This window comes from Microcaecilia unicolor, chromosome 5, assembly GCF_901765095.1.
Source record: "Microcaecilia unicolor chromosome 5, aMicUni1.1, whole genome shotgun sequence".
Lineage (NCBI taxonomy): Eukaryota > Metazoa > Chordata > Amphibia > Gymnophiona > Siphonopidae > Microcaecilia > Microcaecilia unicolor.
In genome coordinates, this window is record NC_044035.1 from 41,729,875 (window position 1) to 41,756,567 (window position 26,693).

The window sequence follows — 26,693 nt, forward strand, 5'->3', positions numbered from 1 at the left end:
AATAGGAGGCCAGAAAAGGAATGACAGGAAATTGCACCTTCCTTGGGTGGCAGCAGCACATGGCACTAAAGCGAAGGTACTTACCTTTCTACCCCTGATATCTCACCTTTCATCCAAACCAAAGTTTCAGCGTGCTTGTCTGACATTGCTTTCTGGATGTCTCAACGCCACCTGAAATTAAATATGACAAAAACCGAGCTTCTCATTTTCCCCCCCCCCCAAACCCACCTCCCCGCTCCCCCTGTTTTCTATTTCTGTTGATGGCTCTCTCATTCTCCCTATCTCCTCAGCTCGAAACCTTGGGGTCATCTTTGACTCTTCTCTTTCCTTCTCTGCTCATATCCAGCAGATTGCCAAGACCTGTCGTTTCTTTCTTTACAACATCCGTAAAATCCGCCCCTTTCTTTCCGAGCACTCTACCAAAACCCTCATCCACACCCTTGTCACCTCTCGTTTAGACTACTGCAATCTGCTTCTTGCTGGCCTCCCACTTAGTCACCTCTCCCCTCTCCAGTCGGTTCAAAACTCTGCTGCCCGTCTGTCGCTTTACTCATACTACCCCTCTCCTCAAGACCCTTCACTGGCTCCCTATACGTTTTCGCATCCTGTTCAAACTTCTTCTACTAACCTATAAATGTACTCACTCTGCTGCTCTCCAGTATCTCTCCACACTCGTCCTTCCCTACACCCCTTCCTGTGCACTCCGCTCCATGGATAAATCCTTCTTATGTTCCCTTCTCCACTACTGCCAACTCCAGACTTCGCGCCTTCTGTCTCGCTGCACCCTACGCCTGAAATAAACTTCCTGAGCCCCTACGTCTTGCCCCATCTTTGGCCACCTTTAAATCTAGACTGAAAGCCCACCTCTTTAACATTGCTTTTGACTCGTAACCACTTGTAACCACTCGCCTCCACCTACCCTCCTCTCTTCCTTCCCGTTCACATTGATTTGATTTGCTTACTTTATTTATTTTTTGTCTATTAGATTGTAAGCTCTTTGAGCAGGGACTGTCTTTCTTCTATGTTTGTGCAGCGCTGCGTACGCCTTGTAGCGCTATAAAAATGCTAAATAGTAGTAGTAGTAGTACTTACCTGTAGCAGGTATTCTCCGAAGACAACAGGCACCATGCTCTCCAAGACTTGGGCGACACCCTATAAAAGACCCAAGGAAACTAATTCTAGGCTCTCAACATCCAGGCAATGAGAGCCAGAGACTGAAGGTTGGGATGTAGAAGCAACCCCTCGTTCTGTGTAATGAGGGTTGAAAAACACCCCAATCTCCATGGTTCTACGGAGGACAATTCCAGAAGAAGAGGGAACCATATCTGCCGCGGCCAGTACAGCACGATCAGAATCATGGTTCTGTGGTCTTGCTTGAGATTCAACAAACTCTTTCCCATTAGAGGTATTGAAGGACACACATACAGAAGGCCTGACCCCAATGTAGGAGGAAGGCATCTGACACTAGTCTGTCATGAGCCTAAAGCCTGGAACAGAACTAAGGGACCTTGTGGTTCAACTGAGTGGCAAAAAAATCCACTGAAGGGGTGCCCCATGCTCAGAAGATCTTGCAGGCTATGCCCATATTTAGAGACCACTTGTGTGGTTGCATTATCCTGCTCAGCCTGTCATCTAGGCCGTTGTTTACGCATGCATTGTCATTCTGAGCACATTCACTATTATACTACACATGATTGTTTTAGTTAAGCATATAGGTTAGGTTGCTAGCATTTGTTGTGTATTTGTAATTACCAAAGAAACCTGTCAAGCTGATCCCCAGTGTTCCATTGTTTACACCTGCCAGATAAGTAGCTTGGCGAAACATACTATGTTGGCAAGCTCAGTACCACATCTGGATGGCTTCCTGACACAGAGGGCAAGATCTGGTGTCCCCCCCTGCTTGTTGGTGTAATACATTGCAACCTGATTGTCTGTTTGAATCACAATGATTTGATGGGACAGCCGATCTCTGAAAGCCTTTAGAGCATTCCAGATTACTCGAAGCTCCAGGAGATTGATCTGAAGATTTGTTTCCTGAAGGGACCAAGCTCCTTGAGTGTGAAGCCCATCTACATGAGCTTCCCATCCCAGGAGAGATGCATCCATTGTCAGCACTTTTTGCAACTGAAGAATTTGGAATGGAAGTCCCAAGATCAAATTGGGCTGAACTGTCCACCATTGAAGAGAGCGTACAAGCTCCAGGAACACTTGAGATGACATCCTCCAGATCCCCCCGTAGCTTGATACCACTGAAAAGCCAGGGTCCATTGAGCAGATCTCATGTGCAGGCGTGCCATGGGTGTAACGTACACTGTGGAATCCATGTGGCCCAACAATCTCAACATCTGCCGAGCTGTGACCTGCTGCGATGCCCGAACCTTGGACGCCAGGGAGACAAGATTGTCCGCCCGTGGCTCCTGGATGTAGGGCTCAAACAGTCCTCATGTCGAGCAGGGCTCCAATGAACTCCAATTGTTGAGCAGGGTGGAACTTGGGGTAGTTTATAATGAACCCTAGTAACTCTAGCACCCGAACAGTCATCCATATGGACTCCAGAGCACCATCCTTCGAGGTGCTCTTCACCAGCCAATTGTCGAGATAAAGGAATGCATGCACTCCCAGTTTGCGTAGTGACGCTGTGACTACCTCTAGACACTTGGTAAAAGCTCAGAGCTGACGCGAGGCCAAAGGGCAACACACGGTACTGAAAGTGATGTGTTTCCAGTCAAAATCGAAGATACTTCTGGTGGGCTAGAAGTATTGGCATGTGTGTATACGCATCCTTCAAGTCCAGAGAGCATAGCCAATCGGTTTCCTGAATCATGGGAAGAAGGGAAGCCATCCTGAACTTTTTGTGAACTAGAATTTGTTCAGGGCCCTTAGGTCTAGGATGAGACGCATCCCCCGTCTTTTTCTGCATAAGAAAGTATCTGGAACAGAATCCCTGCCAGTCTTCCCCTGGTGGAACGGGTTAGACCATATGGGCCCTTGAGAAGGGCAGAGAGTTCCTCTGCAAGTACCTGCCTGTGCTGAGAGCTGAAAGAATGAGCTCTCGGTGGACAACTGGAGGTTTGGAAAGCAAATTGAGGGTGTATCTGAGTCGGGCTATTTGAAGAACCCACCGGTCGGAGATTATGAGAGGCTACCTTTGGTGAAAAAAAAACTTGTAACCTCCCTCTAACCAGCAAGTCGTCCGGAACGGACACTTTTACTGCAGCTATGCTCTGCTGGAGCTACTACTACTACTACTTAGCATTTCTATAGCGCTGCCAGGGTTACGCAGCGCTGTACAAGTTTAAACATGGGGAAGGACAGTCCCTGCTCAAGAGAGCTTACAATCTAAAGGTAACAAACTATGTAGTAAGTGTAGGTATCATGAATGGGGAAGGTGGTTAGGAGCCAAAAGCAAGGGAGAAGAGATGGGCTTTGAGTAAGGACTTGAAAATGGTCAGGGAGGGCGCATGACGTATGGGCTCGGGAAGTCTGTTCCAGGCATAAGGTGATGCGAGGCAGAAGGGGCGGAGTCTGGAGTTAGCGGTGGTGGAGAAGGGTACAGATAGGAGTGATTTGTTCTGAGAGCGGAGGTTACGGGTGGGAACATACGGGGAGAGGAGGGTAGAGAGGTAATGGGGGGCTGCAGATTGAGTGCACTTGAAGGTCAATAGGAGAAGCTTGAACTGTATACGATAGCGGATTGGGAGCCAGTGAAGCGACTTGAGGAGAGGGGTGATATAAGAGTATCGGTTCACGCGGTAGATAAGACGTGCGGCGGAATTTTGGACAGATTGAAGGGGAGATAGGTGGCTAAGCGGGAGGCCAGCGAGGAGAAGGTTGCAATAGTCAAGACGAGAGGTAATGAGCGAGTGGACGAGGGTTCGGGTGGTCTGTTCAGAGAGGAATGGGCGAATTTTGCTAATATTATAGAGGAAGAAGCGACAGGTCTTAGCTGTCTGCTGGATATGGGCAGAGAAGGAGAGGGAGGAGTCAAAAATGACTCCGAGATTGCGGGCTGAAGAGACGGGGAGGATGAGGGCGTTGTCAACAGAGACAGAAAGTGGGGGAAGAGGAGAAGAGGGTTTGGGTGGAAAGACAAGGAGCTCAGTCTTTGCCATGTTCAGTTTCAGATGCCGGTTGGACATCCAGGCAGCGATGTCTGAAAGGCAGGCCGAAACTTTGGCCTGGGTTTCGACTGTGATGTCGGGATTGGAGAGATAAAGCTGGGTGTCATCAGCATAGAGATGGTACTGGAAACCATGTGATGAGATCAGCGAGCCCAGGGAAGAGGTGTATATCGAGAAAAGAAGTGGTCCAAGGACAGATCCTTGAGGAACCCCAACAGAGAGCGGGACGGGGGTGGAAGAAGAGCCATTAGAAAAAGAGCCAGTCAAAAGCTCATCCCTTGCTTTTGCTGGGGAGCGGCAGGGGCCTTGGGCGTACGCTGTTGACAAGAATGAGTACACTGAAGAGCCTGAGCAGGCTGGCGAGCCACATGAGTGAACTTATGCCTAGAGTAGTAATATGGAGCCACTCCACAACTTGCCAAAATACCTCCTAGATGAGAAGGCAGTTGCAGAAGACGTCCAGCAGGAGAGAGAAGACATAGCATCAGTATGCTCCTTGACTTGATCAGCGACCTCCTCAACCTTCTCTCCAAAAAGATTATCCCCCCAGCAAGGGGCATCCGCCAACCTCTGTTGGACAGAATGGTCCAGGTCAGAAACACGAAACCATGAGAGTCTGCGCATTGCTATACCCTGGACAGAGATCATGAATGCCACGTCAAAGTGTCGTAAGCGCCCCTGGCCAAGAACTTGCGACATACCTTCTGCTGTCTGGCCAACTGGATCAGCCTGCTCTGGAGGGAGAGAATCGACCAAGTCTGACAGCTGTCGCACCGAGTTCCGCAAGTAGACAATTGTGAAGAGCTGGTATGACTGGATACAGGTGATGAGCATAGAGGCTCAATACATCTTTCTCCCAAAAGAGTCCAGGGTCCTAACTTCTCTGCCAGGGGGAGCCAAAGCATTGTCCCTAGTACTCCAGCTCTCTGAAAGTGGAGTCCACCACCATGCAGTCATAGGGTAACTGAGACCTCACCATTCCAAGTTCTTTGTGGATCCAATATTGGGTATCAATTTTCTTGGGGACCATAGGGACAGACAGAGGGGATGCCCAGTTCTTGAGTATCTTGTGGAGAGGAGCCGTCACTGCCTCCTTAGGAGGGGAGGTGTATTCCAGGATCTCAAGCATCTTGGCCCTGGGCTCATTCTCCACTTCTACGGCGAATGGCATGGCATCAGCCATTTCCCATACAAAAGGAGAAACTCTCAGGTGGAGACAGTCAACTCTCAGGTGGACGGGAGGGCTCAGAAAGAATCCCATAGGACTCATCGGAGATAAAGAACCTGGGATCCTCTTCGGATTCCCATGAACACTCCTTGGTGTTATACAGCACATCCCACAGGGATGTTAGAGACCAGGCCCTCCTCAACGCTGAAGAACCAGGTCCATGAGAGTGGCGTTGAGAAACCGGCTCACACCTCGACTCCTACAAAGTTTCCTCCACTAACGTCAAGAGTGTCGGCCTGGGCTGAGGGCCAGGCGGGGCCATAGCAGGAGGCATGGTAGGCGCAAACACCCCCGATACCGACGCACATCACTGCATAAGGCCAACCAATGTATAAGGCCATCCAAGAGCTCAGGGAACAAGGCCTGGATGCATTCATCAAAGGCCACCATCAGGAAAGACCAGGGTCGGATGCAGTGCAGGCCGAAGAATCACCAGGGCCGGTGTGGGAGCAGGATCGCAGCTGCTTGGAGACGCACGCATCAGCACCTCCTGGATAGAGGGAGAGCGGTACTCTCAGCATCGACACTTCTCAGGTGCTGAATCCCTTGGCACACCGGAGTTCCCGGCACCATGTGTCAATGGAGATTGGTGATGGTGCTTCTTGGCCTTCGCCCGATGCACATCACACCCATGCTCCTCGGTGCCGATGAGGATGACGTCAAATCCTCATGTTGCCTCGGGTTTGGGTTCGATGATGGACGGTCCCAGGGGGCCTGCATAGCAGGAGGTCTCGAGGCAGGTGGATACTCACTCAATGCCTCACTGCTCCCAGTGTCTTGGGGTCTTGAAGCAGCCATGCCTACCGTGACTCCTGATGTTGGTGCAACACTCGATGCCAACTGTAGGGCTATTTCCCTGTGAGCCTCACTCTGCTGATCTCAGCCTGTGTATACAACTATGTCAAGATGGAGTCTGTGAACTAAGACCCTGCACTTCAGTGACCAAGCAGATTCAACTTTCTGTTTGTACCAGAGCTCTGCATGTGGTAAATAACTGGCAGGTCTGAAAAAAACTCAAGGATATGCAGTGGGCTACCTGACCCTTGCACCTCCCTGATGAGCTACAGGGGGTAAGGCCATGGTGCCAGCAAGTCTGATGAGAGACAGGAATGCATACCACAATGTAACAACTGAAAGAAAAAAAGGTTTTTTTTCTTGCTCAGGGAAGGAGCTGGACAAGATCCTGATTGGTTGCTGTCTGGTCACCTGGGAATCAGGGGCCAGAGAGCGGGAGACCAGAAAGAGAAGTACAAGGAGGACAGACAGAAGAAGAAAGAAAAGAAGAAAGGGAGAATTTGTCTGGTTCTACTGGAAGAAGGGTAGCTGAAAAGAAGACCAGCGAGACCTGAAGTGGTCCACAACCTTGTGAACTGACCATCTGAAGAAAGTACCTGTTGGTTCAGCTCTACCGGCCAGAGAGACTGTAATCCTGCATGCTGCAGAGAGCCTGTGTTGTTTCCTAAGATGGGGACTCGCTGTGGAAAACAGCTGGAGTCTAAAAGGAAAAACCTGTGTCCACTTCATCTGAGAGACCACCTAGAGTCGGCTCGGTGAGGATTACAGAAATTTATTTCCTATAGTTGGGGATTAGCTAGTGGGTTCTTACCTCAGCAAAGGCGGATTAGTCAGAACTTTGTGATCAGGAAGATGTGCTGCTAACTGTACTACTTCATGACCTAGTCAGTATTACTAATCAGGATTGTGTAATAACCTAGTAACCAGTGATATCAGTGTTTTAGTTAGACAATACATTCTACAGTTGCTTATCAGCATAAGGGAGCTACAATTGTACAGCTGAGCTGTAGTGTAGGGTGTATTATTCTATTTTCTTACATATATAATAAATTAATATATTTCACAGCAGTGACTTTACTTTTATTTCAGTTCTCTCTAACAGAAGAAAAGTTCTGGTGTAGGCCCAGAACAGCCAGGTTCCTTTATAATATATAACCCCTGGACAGAGCTAGGAAGTTGGTTTAGCCAGACTCCTGTAAACGGAACCTGGGAATTGCTCATTGGGTAGCTTTGCCCAGAAGAGTTATTCATCCTATAAATGCATACACAATGCCTCCGACATTGATACCAAAGAACCGTGCCTGGCTCCAAAACGTTTCTCGCATTGAGCCTCCCAAGACAAAGGACACAGTTGGCAGGGCTATGGTTGGGCCCAAGGCACTGAAGTCACCAAGAATGGGTGTCTTTCCAAGATGGTCCGGTTGTACCGGGTACACTGCTTGAAGCCACTGGGAATCTTTGTGGACATGGAAGGAAAAATGGCTTTGGCTAAATTAAAAGTTACGATGGAGCCTGACAAAAAGAGGAAAAAGGCACAAAATAAGAGACCCAACCGAGCAGAAATGGAAAAAAAAAAAAAAAAAAAAAAAGCTCTGACCGAACGTGCAAGCAGCCAGCGAAAAAGACAGCTGCTGCTCATGCAACTGAGGGAGTCGAGTTTGTGCGGGAAGGCACTCGCGCTCCTCAAAGCTCTTGTTTTCTTTTACTATGGCATAAATGCTGGACCAGGAAACGCGGATCAGCATCTACCCACTTGTGAGAATGTTGGAGCCAGCTTGTCCTCTGAGAATATGATTTCACTTCACACAATGGAAATGAAATCATATTAAGAGGAAGGAGCACAGCTCACATGAAATTATGGCAGACTGCTGGAACTTCTGCAGCTGCATTTTCTGTCCTTGTGATCCTGCTTCCGTCACCATGCGACACATCAGTGTATCCCAACACCCTGGCTAAGAATCACTGCTTTATGGTGGTATTTTATGTATTTCAAATTTTTATGATTCCTGATACAGGCAAGATACTAAAACATGGCCATATGGATCTTTTATAAGATTTATAAGCCCCTTAATCCTATAAACGTGCACACAAAATTGTGCATACAAGTTATAGAAGGCAGTTCTGTGCATAACTTATTAATTAGCATTACCAATTATAGGCTTTATTGGTCTTAATTGGAATTAAACTGCCATTAGTTGATATTCTATTAATTGTGCATGTAAAATCTAGAGTGTGCTACTGCAAGGGGGGCATGGGCAGGTCAGGGGAATGTTTTATAGTTACACGCATGGGTTATAGAATACTAGTATTTTTGCGCCTGCCTACAGTTAGGTATGAGCATTTATGTTGGTCACTGAGCTAATGTTTAAGCGCTCATGCCTGGAGGTAGACTTAAGCTAATATTCTATAACGGCAATCACGCACAATTTCCTTGATAGAATCCGTGCTTAGCACACATCATTCCGGTGCCTAACTTTAGGCGATTTATAGAGAATTACCCCCAAGATGGGATAATTAAAGCTTTTAAAAGCAGTTACTACTACTATTTAACATTTCTAGAGCACTACAAAGTGTACGCAGCGCTGTACAAACACAGAAGAAAGACAGTCCCTGCTCAAAGAGCTTACAATCTAATAGACAAAAAGTAAAGCATTTAAATTTAAAATATTTAAGCAGTCAAGCACAAGAGAACAGTCACAGAAGGACTGAAGATGTTGAAGGGTGGTCAGTGTGATTAGGTGTAACTCTGGTTGGAGTAGTGGGAGAAGGTGATAGAAGAATAGAAATGGGTGAGGTAAAAGTAATGAGTGGGTTGATAGGGAGGTTATATAAGACATGTCACTCTAGGGGTGGGTGGGTAGAGGGGTAGGGTGGGCGGGACTAAGTCTAAAGCAGGAGAAGGTATTCTCTGCAGCCTATCAGTGAGATGGAAAATGCTCTCTGAAGCTGCTGCTATAAGTTGTTAGTTTTCTCTCCCTGAAAGAGATCCAAGCCACACCCACGAAGTTCAAACTGTCTGTGGGGAGGAGGAGGAGGGGAGGAAATGGCAGTGCTTGATGAAAAAGAGAGCTGTTTGATAGGAGATATACTATAGGATGTCATTCTGAGGCCAGGCTAAGTCTAAAGCAGGAGAAGGTATTCTCTGCAGCCTATCTGTGAGATGGAAAATGCTCTCTGAGGCTGCTGCTATAAGCAGGGTTGCCAGGTGGAAAATTTTTTTCCCACCCAAACCAGCCTAAATCCAGCCCAAAACCCGCCCAAACTCAAACCCCGCCCCTGACACCCCACCCCCGCGTCATCGGCCCCGCCCAAAACGTCACTAACCCCGCCCCCCGCGGCCGAAAAACCCGCCCAAAAAGCCGCCCAAAAGACCAAAAAGCAGCCCAAAAAACCGCAACCCGCCGCGGGCAAAACTTTCCCGCGGCGGGTCGCGGAAAACCGCCCACCTGGCAACTGTGGCTATAAGTTGTTAGTTTTCTCTCCCTGAAAGAGATCCAAGCCACACCCATGAAGTTCAAACTGTCTGTGGGGAGGGGGAGGGGAGTTCTACTTATTAATTCATTCATTTATTCACTTTTGGTATGTTTGGGTCTCATCTCAGCCCCTCCTTTTTTGGATTCACCATATCTATGTTCATGTTAGCCACCATCATTTTGGCTGGAGTAACTTATAGCTTTAAATAAGTTTACTAGCTCACAGTGAGCACTTTTATAAGATAAAGGTCAGGTCTAAAACAGACATGTTGCTATTAGCAGAAAGTTTTGCGAACTTGGGTCCAGCAATGCATCATCTGAATGAGTAACTAGATAAAGTAACTTTCCAACCAAGTTAACCCAAAGCCTAGCAAAAAGGTCAGTCACTCACCAATTAATATTTAGCATTCTGATGTGGAGTAAAAGGTTATTTGCTTTGCTCCTCTTGTCTCAGTATTCTTCTGTAAACCGTAAATGATTCTGCCTGCTATCGCCTTTAATTGGAATACAGAAAACAGATCTAGTTTGCTCCTTAACAGCTATGCAATGAGCAGGAGCAAGTGGAGATCGCTCCTGTCCTGACGATCCCTAGGCCACCAGGGATTTGAAAGCTATATAAATACTAAATAGTAGTAGTAGTAGGTCCGGGGGGGGGGGGGGTTGAGGTCAGGGATAGGGGAGACTCCAACACCTTTGGGGGGTAAGGTGTGTAAGGAGGGCTAATTCACATGGAGGGGGGGCATTAGTAGCTAACTCGATATTCAGCCTGCTACCCAGTTAGCTAATTAGGCGGTGGGCTTAATATTTGATCTGGCTGCGGCCAGAACATTCATAAAGCCCAGATATTCAGTGCCAGTACCTGCATACGGGCCTAATTCGGCCCTTAGCGGTAGGTGTTAAAAAAAATGCGGACAGCCACTGGCTGAATATTGCCTGGCTTATGTGCTTGTCTCATGCTTTCTTAAATTCAGATACAGCTTTATCTCCATCATCTTCACCGGCAGATTGATCTACACATCCATCACCCTTTCTTGAAAGAGGTATTTCTTTAGATTACTCGAGTCTATCCCCTTTCGCCTTCATCCTATGCCCTTTCAATTCTAGAGCCTCCTTTCAGTTGAAAGACTTGCCTCTGTGGCATAAATGCACAGGAGGCATTTACATGTTTCCAAGATCTCTCCCTTCTCCCACTGTTCTTCCAAAACAGTGGTTCACCAAAATTGGTGCAGACAGCAAGCTGTGGTTTCCTTAACCAACTGTGTGTCTGAAAGCTGGGGAGAGCAGATATCCAGAGTGTTAGATAGTTGAAAATCCCATAACTGGTCTCTATTTCTGCTTCTATACTACCCCCGGTGATAACAGCTGCCACCAGCCCCACACAGAAATGTTGCAGGTCTGCTGTTCATAGGTTCTGTTTGCTACATGGCTTGAATAGCATATCTGTGGGGTTTTCTGCAATTTCACATCATCTGGAAGTGGAAATATTTTGTTGTTGTTATGGAGGTGACATCAGAATTTCAATATATATCTGTATGACAGCCTATAAGGGGAAACATCCTAGCTCTGGCCTCTCTATAGAATGGGTAAAAGTTTCTTGATGTTCAAAAAGTTTAGTATGAATTCACCTACCACTGAAACCCAGATTGAAAAATTGCATGCAACACATTAATACCAGATTTCTCTTACATAAAAACTTCCTTGAGAAAAAATAAAAAATGTGATCAATTTTAACAACAGTATATAAAACAATTTCTGTTTAAGAATATTTATGTTTCCCTTGCATAATTTTAACTACAATGAAATATCTATTTAGGGGGTGGGGGAAAGTTTGGCTCAGCTGTGAATTTTTGTGTTCAGAAGAAAGGTTAAGAACCACTGTTTCAAAGTATACATATTGAGATCTTTAAGTTTGTCCCCCTATGCTTTATGATGAAGACTACTGACCATTTTAGTAGCTGCACTCTGGGCCCAACTCTATACTCCTGCTGGACTTCCTCTCCCTATGCACCCAAGCATCCTTCTGGATTTTGCTGTTGCTTTTCTACTGTTTAGCCACCTTAAGATCATCAGATATGAACACCGCCAAGTTTTGCTCGTCTTTCATGTCCTTATACTATACTGCTCTCTCAGGTTTTTGCAGCCTGATCCTTGAAAAATCTTAACATTTCAGATTTAAGATGTGCAACAAAGGTATGAATGAGTAAGGATTTTCCCTCATTTGCTATCTATGGGAAAAGAATAAGACCCCAGCTATGGCAACTGCTGTTAGATAAAACATACTGCTCTTTAGAGCCATACAAAATGCAGTATTAACAACTCTAGGGAGAGAGACATTTGCAGAAAGGACCAGATAATGATTCAGAGAGCTACGTTTAGTTAGGAACTTCCAGAAGTGATACATGACTAAACACACCATGCTTAAAACACAATGTATAAGTAATCTAAAAATGAAGCCCCAAACCCAGGACAGCAGAGCCTTGCCTTGGACTCCAAGGAGTGCCATGAACAAAGTGATCATCGCTTCGGGGCCCAGGGGATATACTGGAGCTCTCCAAAATGATTATGTATGCATAACAAGATATCTGCTTCTGTACTACTAAATGAAGACAAGTAAATATTTGTTTTTACCTCGTACATACTTCACTATGCAAGTTTGAGTTATTTGCTTCTCTCTGGAGTTACTTACTGGGAAGCTTATCAGTACTTGTACTATTATTGAGTCATATCAATTCACGACCTCATCAACTTTCGAAAATCTTTAAAGACTTTCCCTTTATAACAAGACTTACCATAATAATCAAAAATATCCATTATGTTACACTTGTTCTTTATGTAACCAATTGTTTATCTACTCTTTATTCGCGCTTGTTATGATGTATTATTGTAAGCCACATTGAGTCTGCAAAGAGGTGGAAAAATGTGGGATACAAATGCAACAAATAAATAAATATCATTGTTTTACTTTACTACTACTACTACTTATCATTCTCTCTCACTTGCTTAAGTTTCAGGTTTAATAGCACTTAATACACTGCCCAATGAGTAGCCCTTCAGAGCAGTTTACGATATAAACATTAATGTGAAAAAGAAAAGAAATACATTATAAACAGGAGAGTGAGGGGTAGGTTGTGTAGAGTGGCTTACCATACATACCCACATACACACACATTTTCAGAGAATTGTTTAACTTTTCTGGTGGTTCTTTATGCTCATCTGATAAAACAAAACAGTTCAGTTCACAGCCCCTGTGGGGAAAGGATTCCCACAGTCACTGTGCAATGGCAATAGTGTTCAGTGAACTGTATTGATTGTTAATTTCTTCAATTATATATTCTCTGTTATTTTTCTATTCTTGGAACTCTCCCTATTGTGGACTGCAAGTTCCTTTAGACTAATGTACCGATTGGTAGTTATATATTTTTTATTTTTTTCTTGTATTGGAAAATTTCTATTTGTTTTCTTGATGTATATTACATACTTAAATAATTAAATGTGAAAAAAAAGAAAGAAAGTCATTGGAGCTTCTAGAAAAGTCTAACCATTGCATACAAGACACATGGGATAGGAACCTGCTGAACAGAAAAGCAAAATCCTCTCTCTCTTTTTTTTAAATCCAATTCTCAACTGGCATAACCTCTAAAAAGGCCAGAATCTTAGACTAAACCCAAGACACATAGAAACATTAGAACTAAGGCCCAGCAAAGCGAATTCATAATGTCCTTTTGTGGACCTTTCTAAGGCCTGGCCAATACTTCAAAATTCTGAACTCCTATGATCCATCCTAGCCTCCGGGCTAGCCGCGGACCCTCTCTAACCAGAACTGAACAAAGGAGACAGTTATAGTATTCAGGAATAACATGCTGTACACTGCTGGAGCCCCTCACACTTCGTTAGGAGTGGAGGAGTAGCCTAATGGTTAGAACAGTGGGCTAAGAATCATGGGAGCCCAGTTCAAATCCCACCATGGCTCCTTATGACCTTAAGCAAATCAATTAACCCTCCATTACCTTGGGTACGAACTTAGAATGTGGACCCACTAGGAGGAAGGAAATAACTCCTGTATTGGAATGCAACTCCCCTTGGAAAAAGGCACAAGTTAAAACATTTTTTTAATGTTTTAACAAACATTCAGGAGTCAGATACTCACAGCGAAGCAAGGGCTGACAGACAATTCTGAAGATTTTGCTCAACTGGAAGGGCATAACCGGAGGGACAGCAATGACCAAATAGGGTCACAACCAAGGAACAACATACAGAACCAATGGCTTGGAGCACAAACCTGTAGAAGGGGCCTCTTTAGGAGAAAAACAGCAAAGGACAAACAAGATCCATGGGAGTCAACACCAGCCAAGGGACTCTACCTCAAGGGTCACAGCTCCTGAACTGCACACTGGGGAGCCAGGCCTGTACTGAAGAAATCTTGCTGAATCAGTCCAACCTGCACCACCTGCTGGAGGCAGAGAAACACCGGCAAGTTCCAGGACTGCACCACTTCCTATACTAGTGATGATGTCACTGTATTGTCAGTGTTCTCTATCTTCATTTGTTGCTTGGGGGACACAACCCACTTGCCTGAACTGGTCTAGCAGGATAAGGAAAGTATAATTTTGGGAAGGTCTTTTCTAACTGCTAAATGATACAGCATATGACAACTCCTGTTGACCTTTCTGTGCACATCTTAGGTTTCCAAGTTCATGTCCACAAGAAGACAAACTTACGGTGCCCGGTCATGGTTCATCCCGTTATGTCTCTGTGCACTTATTGGAGGTAGAATTGGCTTGATGTTTATCTCGAGACCTCTTCGTAGAGTCTCCTTAATTTGCTCTGCATCTGCAATAATAAAATTTACCACAGCAAATTTATATTTATTCAAAATTAGACTTACTATAGTCTTAATTTTTAAAGTACAAATACTAACCCAAGTCTTGAAAACTAAATACTTAACCTTAAGGTTTACAAGTTTTAATTGCAATCCTGAAACACTGCTTTTAAAATTACACACAATTTTTTTTAAACTACAGTTTGGTTTCTCTGTTGGATAGTAAGCTCTGAAATTCAATTCAAGCTAGATTGTTTTCATTCTTCTTTATAAATTATAGAACTAAAACCATAAAGAAACTAAACTGAAAACTGTGTGTACTCCATGGAATACATCTTTCCAAATGAACTCATTTTCCTAGTCCATTATGTCTTCAAAGATACAGCTCCTCCTCAACCCTCTAGTCCTTAAACTCGTTCCAATCCTCTTTCTTATTCCACTGCTTATCAGGCCAAAGGAGGAGAGTAGTTATATAATGGGCCTCTCTCTCCTCCTATGAAGCTTGGAAACAATTATGTTTTGACAAAGTTTCTTAGGATCTAGGAGCCAGACTTGGAACAACTAGAATTGTTATTTAAGCACTTTTATAAACCGCTTAATCATAATGTGCTCAAGATGATGCACAGCAAGTTATTTATTAAAGTGGTAGGGAAGGAGTGGATAAGAGGCTACTGCTCTTCCCATCACCCACCCACTTAGAGCATATCTGGAAGTGGAGAGGGGTTTTAGAATGTGCTTGCTAGGGCAATGGGGAAAAAAGCTATAGCTCTCAAACTGGGTGGTACACTCACTCACTTACTCCCAGAAGTTGCAGCTTTAGCCTTTCTTCACTGCCCACAGGAGACGAAGTCCACGGTCAAAAGCCACTCTACATCACCTACCCAGCCACCCCAGCAGCAGCCTTATCACATCTTCGCTCCCAGCAGCAGCCTCTCTGAATCCCTCTTTCCCCTCCCCTTCCCGCCCAATAAAAGATCTTTTAGGCTGCTGGAGACACAATGCTCCTTATGGGTCACAACTGCATTTGCTAGCACTTCAAAAAACCACCTTATTAAGAAGGCTCCTTGTGGGTTGGCTTTCCAGGATAAATGCCCCTTCCTCATTCGCTATGCCTCCCCCACAACAAACACACACTCTCTCTGCCCGGAGTTTGTCAAGCCCTGATTAAATGGTACTTGATACACCACCTTTCACTTTGAATAATTAAAGCAGTTTACAATTAAAATCAAAGTCATAAAGAAGGAAAAGAACTTATGTCAGCCTGAGGAAAAGGAGACAAGAAAATTACTAGATTTATCCAAAATTCTGCAACTGAGATTACGAAGTATATTTCTAAATCCCTTAGGGATCTAGAATGATATTCTGCGCTGGCCAGGACAGTGCTATGTATCAATGGACATATAAGTGTGCTTTTTTAGGTTGGCTCTGCAGCTGTGGAATGAGCTGCCTAAGATGTTTCAGGACGAGTTTAATCTTTAAAAATTCAAGGTGTCGTTGAAATCTTTGCTTTTTCAGCGAGTCTTTCCCGATGGGAATTCATGAGGGGTGTTCAGGTTGGACTCTACAAATAATTAATTTGTTTAAAGATACTGTTTTTAGAGTGTGCGGTATAAATGTTATCTTGTCTGTTTGGGTTAGGCTTTCCTATTATATTAATTGGCATTCTTACTATAATTTTATATTTTATTTTAATTTTTATTGGCATTGACACTGTTAAACAGTATATTAAATGTAATAAACAAACATATTCAATTGCTAATAGAATTTTGAAGCTTTCTTTTCAAGATCACCTATTGTTTAACTCATGATGTGGTATTTGATGGGGACATGGTTTACATATGATTGAGTGTTAAGCATTGGGTTCTTAATATTTTGGAAAAAGATGGTATTCTGCTGTGTATTTTCTAAAACTCAATACAAATGATTTTCATACAAAAGGAAAGGAACTACAAATCAAGACAGGAGATTAAAGACAAAAAGAGGAAAGGAAGGAAACAAGGAGATAGGAAGGACATCTGCAGCTAATGCACATGCTCACTATCCCATGTAGCCCTGGAAAGCCTGAGAAAAAAAAAAAGTGCTTTCAAGGCTGACCTACATTTTAAATAAGGAGGGCTCGGTTCAAACTGTAGAATAAAGAAAGTTCCATAGCAAAGGAGTGATTTAAACAAACAAAAAAAGGAATGTTATAGTATCACGGCATAATCAGGAAACTGATAAGAAACAATGTTCTGATGCAAAATGGAGAATTTTTGAAGGGGCAAAAGGAATTATTAGCAAGGACAAGTTACAACTGCCATCATATTTGTCCTGTGCTTGCCTTGTGTGTTGGTTTATTTTGCTGAATTCTGGAGGGAATTTGTAACGAGAAATTATGAACACAGAGGCCGGGGGGTTGATATAACTGATGTGCATGAGAGAGAAGACTAATAGAGGTTTTATGTACAAACTATAATCTTTTAAAAAGAGTACTGCTAAGGCCAGCATACACAGTTGCAATTACTCAGATTCTGGCAACATGGAAATGGGTTGCACATGCAGAATTGTCAATACAACTACACATGGTGCAAACAGGACACTAAGCATAAAAGCAGGATTTAAAGATGAAACCTAAATGTCAAATGAGAGCTAAAAGTCCAAATGAACCCCTTGAAGGAAACAGGAGATCCTCAGATTGTTGATGAAAGTGAAAGGCATAGAGGACTACCAGCAATCCAAGAAGCAATGGTTTTTGCAGGATTCAGAAGTGCTGAAAATCGAACCATTCAGATCTAGACAAAGTTGAAGGGAAGTCAAACCAGGAGAATAGGTGTCTTGATAAAAGACCAAAAAAAAGCACGTCGTCGGCATAAAAACAGGCAGTGACAGACTGATTCTGTCCTTTATTTATTTTTCATCAATTCAAGTCTGTTGGATTATATTTATTTGTATCCCACATTTTCCCACCTATTTGCAGGCTCAATGTGGCTTACATTGTACCGTAGAGGCGTTTGCCATCTCCGGTAGAGAAACAAATACAAAGAGTTGTTGTGGTCAAATAAGGTTCATGTGTTATAGACACACTGGGGAATTGTAGAGAGGAAGAGTTGTGCAGAGTCTATTACGAGCTTTGGTTTCGTTGTGTTGCAAGGTTTAGGCACTTAAGTTGGGTCGATAGGGTATGCCTTTTTGAACAGGTTGGTTTTTAGTGATTTCCGGAAGTTCAGGTGGTCGTACATTGTTTTCACGGCTTTTGGTAGTGCGTTCCACAGTTGTGTGCTTATGTAGGAGAAGCTGGATGCATAGGTTGATTTGTATTTGTCCTTTGCAGCTTGGGTAGTGGAGATTTAGGTATGTAAGTGTTGATCTGATTGTGTGTCTTATTGGTAGGTCTATGAGGTCTGTCATGAATCCTGGGGCTTCACCATAGATAATTTTATGGACCAGGGTGCAATTTAGTCAGCTGTAGAAAACCTTCATACGTTATGCTGATCCTTTATAACTGTATCACGGAGAGAGTGGTGGATACTTGGAATGCCCTCCTGTGGGAGGTGGTGGAGATGAAAACGGTAACTGAATTAAAAAATGCATGGGATAAACATAAAAGAATCCTGTTCAGAAGGAAAGGATCCTCATAAGCTTAGCAGAGATTGGGTGGCAGCACCGGTGGTTGGGAGGTGGGGCTAGTGGTTAGGAGGCAGGACTAGTACTGGGCAGACTTCTACGGTCTGTGCCCTAAAAATGGTAGATACAAATCAAGGTCAGGTATACATATAAAGTAGCGCATACGAGTTTAGCTTGTTGGGCAGACTGGATGGACCGTACAGGTCTTTCTGCCGTCACCTACTATGTAACTATGGATTACTGAGACCAAGTCAGCATGGCTTTTGTGTGGGGAAATCTTGCCTGACCAATTTACTTCAATTCTTTGAAGGAGTGAACAAACATGTGGACAAAGGGGAGTCGGTTGATATTGTGTATCTGGATTTTCAAAAGGCGTTTGACAAGGTACCTCATGAAAGGCTACAGAGGAAATTGGAGGGTCATGGGATAGGAGGAAATGTCCTATTGTGGATTAAAAACTGGTTGAAGGATAGGAAACAGAGAGTGGGGTTAAATGGGCAGTATTCACAATGGAGAAGGGTAGTTAGTGGGGTTCCTCAGGGGTCCGTGCTAGGACCGCTGCTTTTTAATATATTTATAAATGATTTAGAGATGGGAGTAACTAGCGAGGTAATTAAATTTGCTGATGACACAAAGTTATTCAAAGTCATTAAATCGCGACAGGATTGTGAAAAATTACAAGAGGACCTTACGAGACTGGGAGACTGGGCGGCTAAATGGCAGATGATGCTTAATGTGAGCAAGTGCAAGGTGATGCATGTGGGAAAAAAGAACCCGAATTATAGCTACGTCATGCAAGGTTCCACGTTAGGAGTTACGGACCAAGAAAGGGATCTGCTACAGAAAAGTAACTTCGCTTTCTCCAAGGACAAGCAGGGCATTCTCACAAGTGGGGTATCCCTAGCATCCAGGCTCACAGCAAGGACATAACTCTGATCAACCTGAAGCTGTATACAAACTGAATGAGAGTACAGAATAAAACGGGCCTAGTGGGGTGGAGTTGGATTCAAAACCCCAAACAGATTCTGCAACACTGTCTGCCTGAACCGACTGTTGCGTTGTGTATCCTGCTCAAGGCAGTAATGAAATGTGAATGTGTGGACTGAAGACCACGTCACAGCCTTGCAAATTTCTTCAATGAAGGCTGACTGCAAGTAGGCTACCAACGCAGCCATGTCTCTGATTTGAACCTTGACCTGACCCTCTAGTGTCAGCCCAGCCTGGGCATAAGTGAAAGAAATGCAATCTGCCAGCCAATTAGAGATTGTGTGTTTCCCGATGGCGACCCTCATCCTGTTGAGAACAAATGAAACAACATGTTGGGCGGACTGCTTATGGGGTCTTCTCCGCTGCACTTAGTAGGCCAATGTTCGTTTGCAGTCCAAGGTGTGCAAGGTGCTCTTGCCAGGACAGGCATGAGATCAGGGGAAGAATATCGGCAAGACAACAGACTGGTTCAAATGGAACTCCAACACAACATTTAGTAGGAACTTAGGGTGCGTGCAGAGGACTACTCTGTTGTGATGAAACTTAGTATAAGGTGCATCCACTACTAGAGTCTAAAGCTCACTGACCCTACAAGATGAAGTAACTGCCACAAAGAAAATGACTGTCCAGGTCAAGTACTTCAGATGGAAGGAATTCATTGGCTCGAAAACAGCTTTCATCAGCTGAGTGAGAAAGTCATTGAGGTCCCATTACACAGGTCGAGGTTTGACAGGGGGCTCTGACAAAAGCAAACCTCTCATGAAGCGAACAACTAGAGGCTGCCCAGAGATGGGCTTACCCTCTACATGCTGATAAGTACTAATTGCACTGAGGTGAACTCTTACGGAGTTGGACTTAAGACCAGACTCAGAAAGGTGCAGAAGGTATTCAAGCAGGGACTTAGGACAGTAAACAGGATGTAGGGCCTTCCCCTCAAACCAGACGGCAAAACTCCTTCATTTGAAAGAATAACACCTGTTAGTAGAATCTTTCCTGGAAGCCAGCAAGACTCAGGAGACACCCTCTGACAGATCGAGAGAAGCAAATTCTAGGCTCTCAACATCCAGGCCATGACAGCCAGAGACTGAAGGTTGGTATGTAGAAGAGAACCCTCATTCTGCGTGATGAGGATCGGAACACACACTAATCTCCAAAGTTCTTCGGAGGATAACTCCAGAAGAGGGAACCAGATCTGCTGAGGTCAGTAAGGTGCGATTAAGATCATGGTCCCATGGTCTTGCTTGAGTTTCAGCAGTCTTCCCCACAAGAGGAATGGGAGGATACGCATACAACAGATCTGTCCCCCAAATGCAGAAAGAAGGCATCTGACGCTAGTCTGTTGTGGGCCTGAAACAGAACTGAAGGACCTTGTGATTCAGTTGAGTGGCAAAGAGATCCAGTGAGGGGGTGCCCCACTCTCTGAAGATCTCGTGGGCAATGCCCATATTGAGAGACCACTCATGCGGTTGCATAACCCTGCTCAGACTGTCAGCCAGGCTGTTTGTGCCTGCCAGATAAGTGGCCCGAAGGAACATGCAGTGTTGGCGAGCCCAGTGCCACATCTGGACCACCTCCTGACACAGAGGGCATGATCCGGTGCCCCCCTTTTTGTTGGTGTAATTAATATATTGCAACCTGGTTGTCTGAATGAGTACAATTTAGTTGGACAACCGATCTCTGAAAGCCTTTAGAGCATTCCAGATTTCCTGGAGCTCCAGAAGGTTGGTCTAAAGACCTGTTTCCTGGAGGGACCATGCTTCCTGAGTGTGAACTCCATTTACATGAGCTCCCTAACCTAGGAGAGATGCATCTGTTGTCAGCACTTTTGGGGGTTGAGGAATTTGGAATGGAAGTCCCAGGATCAAATTAGATCAAACAGTCCACCAGAGCAGAGAGTGAACAACGTCTGGAGACACTCGGATAACATCTTCCAGGTCTTCCATAACCTGGTACCACTGGAAGGCTAGGGTCCACTGGGCTGATCTCATGTGGAGGCGTGTCATGGATGTCACATAAACTGTGGAAGCCATGTGGCCTAACAACTTCAACATCTGCTGAGCTGTGACCTGCTGAGAGGCTCAGACCTGAGAGGCCAATACGACTAGTGGGTCCACCCTCGGCCCTGGGAGGAAGGCTCAAACTTTCTGTGTATCGAGCAGGGCTCCAATGAATTCCAATTGTTGAACAGGGTGAAGATGGGACTTGGGGTAGTTTATAACGAACTCTAGTAGTTCTAGCACCCAAATAGTTCTCCGCATGGACACCCGAGCACCATCCTCCAACGTTCTCCTTACCAGCTAATAACATAGTAACATAGTAGATGACGGCAGAAAAAGACCTGCACGGTCCATCCAGTCTGCCCAACAAGACAACTCATATGTGCTACTTTTTGTGTAACCCTACTTTGATTTGTACCTGTGCTCTTCAGGGCACAGACTATATAAGTCTGCCCAGCACTATCCCCGCCTCCCAACCACCGGCTCTGGCACAGACCGTATAAGTCTGCCCAGCACTATCCCCGCCTCCCAACCAGCAGCAAACTTTAGAGACCATTAGTGTCAGACTAGCGCCTGCATTTACCTGTGCCGAGTACTCAAAGGCCCAGTGCGTGGGAACAAACAAGTGCACAAGCGAACAGCGCCAAGTAGCATCCTAATGTAGTCAAGCTCATGAAAATGAGGTCATTTTGTATTCCTCCCCAGAACTCAGAAAAGAACACCCAAAACAAAATAGCCTTACTGCTGCAAAAAGTAACACCACGTTGGAGAAGGTGCAAGGGTGATGGAAGAGAGGATTTCTCGTAATTCTTTCTTCAAAATCTGCAGGTTTTGATTGCTTTTGAAAGCAGAGGGAAGCCCACGGAAGCCCTCAAGTGCTGGTCATGAGAAACAACAAATATGTGCAAGTCACAGCAGCCCCAAAAGTGAAAGCACGCATAGGCGTCCGATTCCTGCTTTTAAATATAAACATGTAACTAAAAAAAAAAAAAAAAATTTTTTTTATGCTTATATTTAGGCCACAGAAAACACACGCCAATGTTTGCTTCACGTTCAGGTTATGCCAGGCACCGAGGTTACTGCGGAATTCCTCTACGCATGCATCAAGCACAATCCTCCCACCGAACTCCCTAATCTCAACGCTATGAGCACATCTATATTTGCATCTCATTAGCGTTGAGCATTTGGGAGCTGTTTTTCGGTGCTGTTCGGAGTTTTGAGTATGGGGATTCTTGTCACTTTCAGCCACACAGGGTTTGTATTCCCATGCAGCTTGGCGATCACCACAAGAACAGGACAGTATGAGTATAGTAAATCAAAGTGTCTGAAAAAACTGGTACTGCAATGAGGCAGCTGCACTTCCTTTCGCCTCCTCTGAATCGAAATGGGTATGGAGCTACAACCCAGTCGCTGTAACCCACTAGTGGGCTAACATCCCCTATTTAAAGAGCACTGGCCTAAGTAACTCTCTCAAAGAGGAAGGACAAACAAAGGCAACTCTGAAGTCTATAAAATAGTCTAATATTCTCTGGTTATTCGCCAAATCACTTCCTGCTCAACATCTCAGCTTTGACTTATCCGATGTATCAGCAGAAACACTACAAACTATCTGACACCAGAAGGAATAATCATATGGCAGTTCTATGATTAACCAATTTCAAATACAGCAGAAATGACCCTTCTCTTCAGTCCAGGTGTGAACCAACCTACAAAGACTTATGTACCTTTCCCAGACAGTCGCCTTGGTTGTGTCCCAATGCAGATGCTCCGACTATCATCCTCATCGTCTGGAGGTCGGCTAAGATCATCCCAGGCACATTTGGCACTCACCCCACTCAGGTTTGAGCCATCTGTCTCAATTCCTTTATCCACTCTCTCCTGCTTGGGAAGATATAAAAAAAAAATACAACTCAGAATAAAGTACATTTTGAAGTTTTCCAGTTAAAATGAGCTTGTTTTTCCCATATACTAGATTTTACACAGGTACCTAATACACATCAGATCTGAAAACGATATTACAAGCTTCCAGAAGTCCACGCACAGCTGAAGTATGGAGACATATACGTAATGCAGTGTCACCTCTGCCTGATTCTTGTATGAAGCTGAAAAAGGAGTTCCCAAATATGCTAACTTATTAGTGTCCAGCTATATTATAGTCCACTATGAAACAACCAAATCCGTTAAGTCATACAAACTAATATAACGACAGACTTGAAATTTAATTATGGTAGCAGTCAAACATCCCACAACATAGAGGGCTCAACATGGAACCACAATAATAATGCTATGTAAAGAACTCAGATAAATGTTCTCCTGAGGTTTCATATTAAAAATGTCTGTATTTCTTTATATAGTCATATGAATTTCTGATATATATATACACATATACATGTCTCTAAAAAGACCGTTCAATTTGTAAGGAAGTGATGTTTCCGAAACACACTATTCTGTGCTGCTAGGGGTGCTGCTAGGTTCATGATTTATCCTACCTGCTGTCCTCAGCTACAGACAGCACATACCACTTATATGTTACAATTTTATAATTTCTTGTCTGCTAATTAACTGATGAAAAGGTCAAGCCTCTATCCTTCTATACAAATTTACAAGCCTAATGGCTTGCCAAGCCTTATAAGAGCTCAGCAAGATGAAGATCTTCAGTACATCAACCTTGAACATGAACATTCCACACTACCTATTCTTAACAGCTGCAGTGTAGAGTCAAAGTGCCTTATAGTAACATAGTAACATAGTAGATGACGGCAGAAAAAGACCTGCATGGTCCATCTAGTCTGCCCAAGATAAACTCATATCTTGAATTTGTATCTGTCTTTTTCAGGGCACAGACCGTATAAGTCTGCCCAGCAGTATTTCCCGCCTCCCAACCACCAGTCCCGTCTCCCATCACCGGCTCTGGTACAGACCGTATAAGTCTGCCCTCCCCTATCCTAGCCTCCCAACCACAACCCCCCTCTTCCCCCCACCTGCTCCGCCACCCAATTTCAGCTAAGCTTCTGAGGATCCATTCCTGCTGCACAGGATTCCTTTATGCATATCCCACGCATGTTTGAATTCCGTTACCGTTTTCATCTCCACCACCTCCCGCGGGATTTATAATGAACTCAACACGCTCACATTGTGAAGGTTCCAACATAACAGCAAAAAAAAAAAAAAAAAAAAAAACCTTCCTGATCGTGTCACTCCTACCTATGCTTTCACAACTAGGACCTGACTGCTGCAATTCCTTATATACAGGTTCATCTTGCTCAAAAATCAAATGCCTACAGTGTGTCTAAATTATGGCTGTGAAACGTCTTTAACATGATAACAGATTTGATCATGTAACAAAAAAAGAGGCTTCCTATTGTAGCAAGCATTCATTTTAAACTGCTCACACTCACCTTTCATGCTCTCTTCTGGTTTTCCCCTCTGCCTCGTGACTTTTCTTATCCCATATGTACCTGCTTGATCTTTAAGGTCATCTCAAGTTAACCTCCTTCATTTACCCCCCACCTTCCTAGGTTAGGCCCGAGTCAACCACGCAAACTACTTTTGCTTGCTTAGTTCTCACCCTTTGGAATACTCTACCTTATGTCCTCAGAAATGAAAACTTCTATATTAAAATTCAAAGGCAATGCTAAAACCTGACACTAACTTTTGGATGAGACATTACGCATTCTCTGGACTACCACTTGTGATGGCTATGTTTTTCTCTTCCCCACAATACATCCTCTTTTCTTCAGCATTCTAATTTTTTACCCCCTCAGTTTTATGCTAGTTTGTCATCTATGTATCATGCTTGTAGTTATCCCTCTGTTGATTTTATTTCCCAACTCCCCAAGATATTTTATTGAATTTTTGTGAATATAGAACACATGATGTTGCCCACTACAGGCAACAAATAAATCAAACAGCTTATGGAGTGCATTTGATACACCACCCATAATGGGCAACATATCAAGATGGGTTACAAAATAATTCTCCTCCAAAGACTTAAACACTGTTTTCTTTTAAAACATCAGGTAACAAAGTCTTAATACCTTCTATGACATCAATAAAAGATTGTACAGTATGTAAGTATGTAAAAATGCGTGGGATAAACAAAGGAATTCTCAGAAGCTTAGCAGAGATTGGGTGGCAGCACCGGTGGTTGGGAGGCGGGGTTAGTGGTTGGGAGGTGGGGCTAGTACTGGGCAGACTTCAACAGCCTGTGCCCTGAAAATTGTAGATACAAATCAAGGTAAGGTATACATATAAAGTAGCGCATATGAATTTATCTTGTTGGGCAGACTGGATGGTCCATACAGGTCTTTTTCTGCCGTCACCTACTGTATAAGGTCCCATACACAGATGTCATTAACCACTAAAAGGTTTATGGGGCAAGCCAGTGAGAATGATTCTCATCCCACGTTACCTAACACATTAATCAACTCAGTGGTTCAAATCTGGAAAATACTATCTAGAGCTTATAATGACCAGGAGACTGCTGGACTGGATTAGAAATTTTATGTGGCGAGCAAACATATTTAATTTGGAAATAAAGTGATAGGATTACTATCTTGGTTCAAACAATCTTTAAAAAAGTATTAAGTCCATTTCTTAGAATTGTAAGAACTAAGCCCATTTCTTAGAAATGATTTGCAACCAATGTCTCTACTATCTACAGACTTGGCCAGCATAAAACAAATTACCAGAAATCACTCCACATCAATCCTGCAAGTTAAATTCTTCTTTTTCCTACACAGAAGGTTCTTTCTTATTTTCTGCAGTATCATGAAGAACTGAAAGTGGAGCAATGCCATGTAACACAGAGGGATTGATTTTAGTGCAATAATTGAAGCCACGCTTGAGGACATAACCAATATTTAACCTGAAAATTCTTCTTTTATTACAATGAACGTATCGGATAAATATCTGAGATTGACAATTAGGTTTAATACATTTCTATAGGTTTCTACATTCTTAAATCTCATAATGCCAAAAAAAAAAAAAATTAAAGCCATTACAAATACCTATCCCTATATTGCCCAAGTCCGCTAATAGCAAATATTAAGCCAGTAGATTCAGCCTCAATGCTTACAAACAAGCTATTCTCTTGGGGCTTCTTTTACTAAGCCTCAGTAGTGATTCCTGGTGCAGCAAATGCGAAGAAGCCCATTCAATTCCTATGGGCTTCGTTGCATCTGCCACGAGGGAATCACCATCGCGGCTTAGTAAAAGGAGCTCTTCTTGATTTGCAGGTTATCGAATTATACAGGATAAAAGTAGGAACAAATAAATCAAACTATTTTTGAGTCAGAGTCAACCAAATAAATGCAATGCAGCTCGAATGGGTTTTGGAAGAAGCACCACCACAGGAGAACTGATAACACCCATCTGTATGAGTGAAAATAGCCAGTACTGGTGATCTTAGTTACCTAGAACACAGGCATAGGAGAAGATTTCTTAAACTGGCTGGCTCCAAACTATTCAGATTTATGCCTCAGGAGCAAAGGAGAGACAGGGGTGATATGATACAGACACTGAAATATTTGAAAGGTATCCTATATAATGAAAAGCACCTCCAACGTTCTGAAGCTGACTCCGTGAAAGTGAAGCCTTGAAGCATTCGTGCTCCTGCTGTATCCATCTCCTGAACTGACGTCATGTACTTCCATGTTCGTCACAAACAGC

The 26,693-nt window shown here is 43.9% G+C and overlaps 1 protein-coding gene across 2 annotated transcripts in view; it reads right to left on the reverse strand.

Annotated features, from left to right (window-relative positions):
- The window catches only part of SUFU (SUFU negative regulator of hedgehog signaling), a 232,700-nt gene that overhangs the window by 111,197 nt on the left and 94,810 nt on the right, over window positions 1-26,693 (reverse strand). Inside the window, exons 7-8 of one of the 2 annotated variants that reach the window (XM_030202831.1) lie at window positions 22,748-22,901; window positions 14,336-14,447 (exon numbers count right to left, since the gene is read on the reverse strand). In XM_030202831.1, coding sequence (XP_030058691.1) covers window positions 14,336-14,447; window positions 22,748-22,901 — 266 coding nt within the window. Of the gene's footprint in view, window positions 1-14,335; window positions 14,448-22,747; window positions 22,905-26,693 lie in introns of both variants that reach the window. The other variant, XM_030202830.1, reaches the window with a different exon arrangement.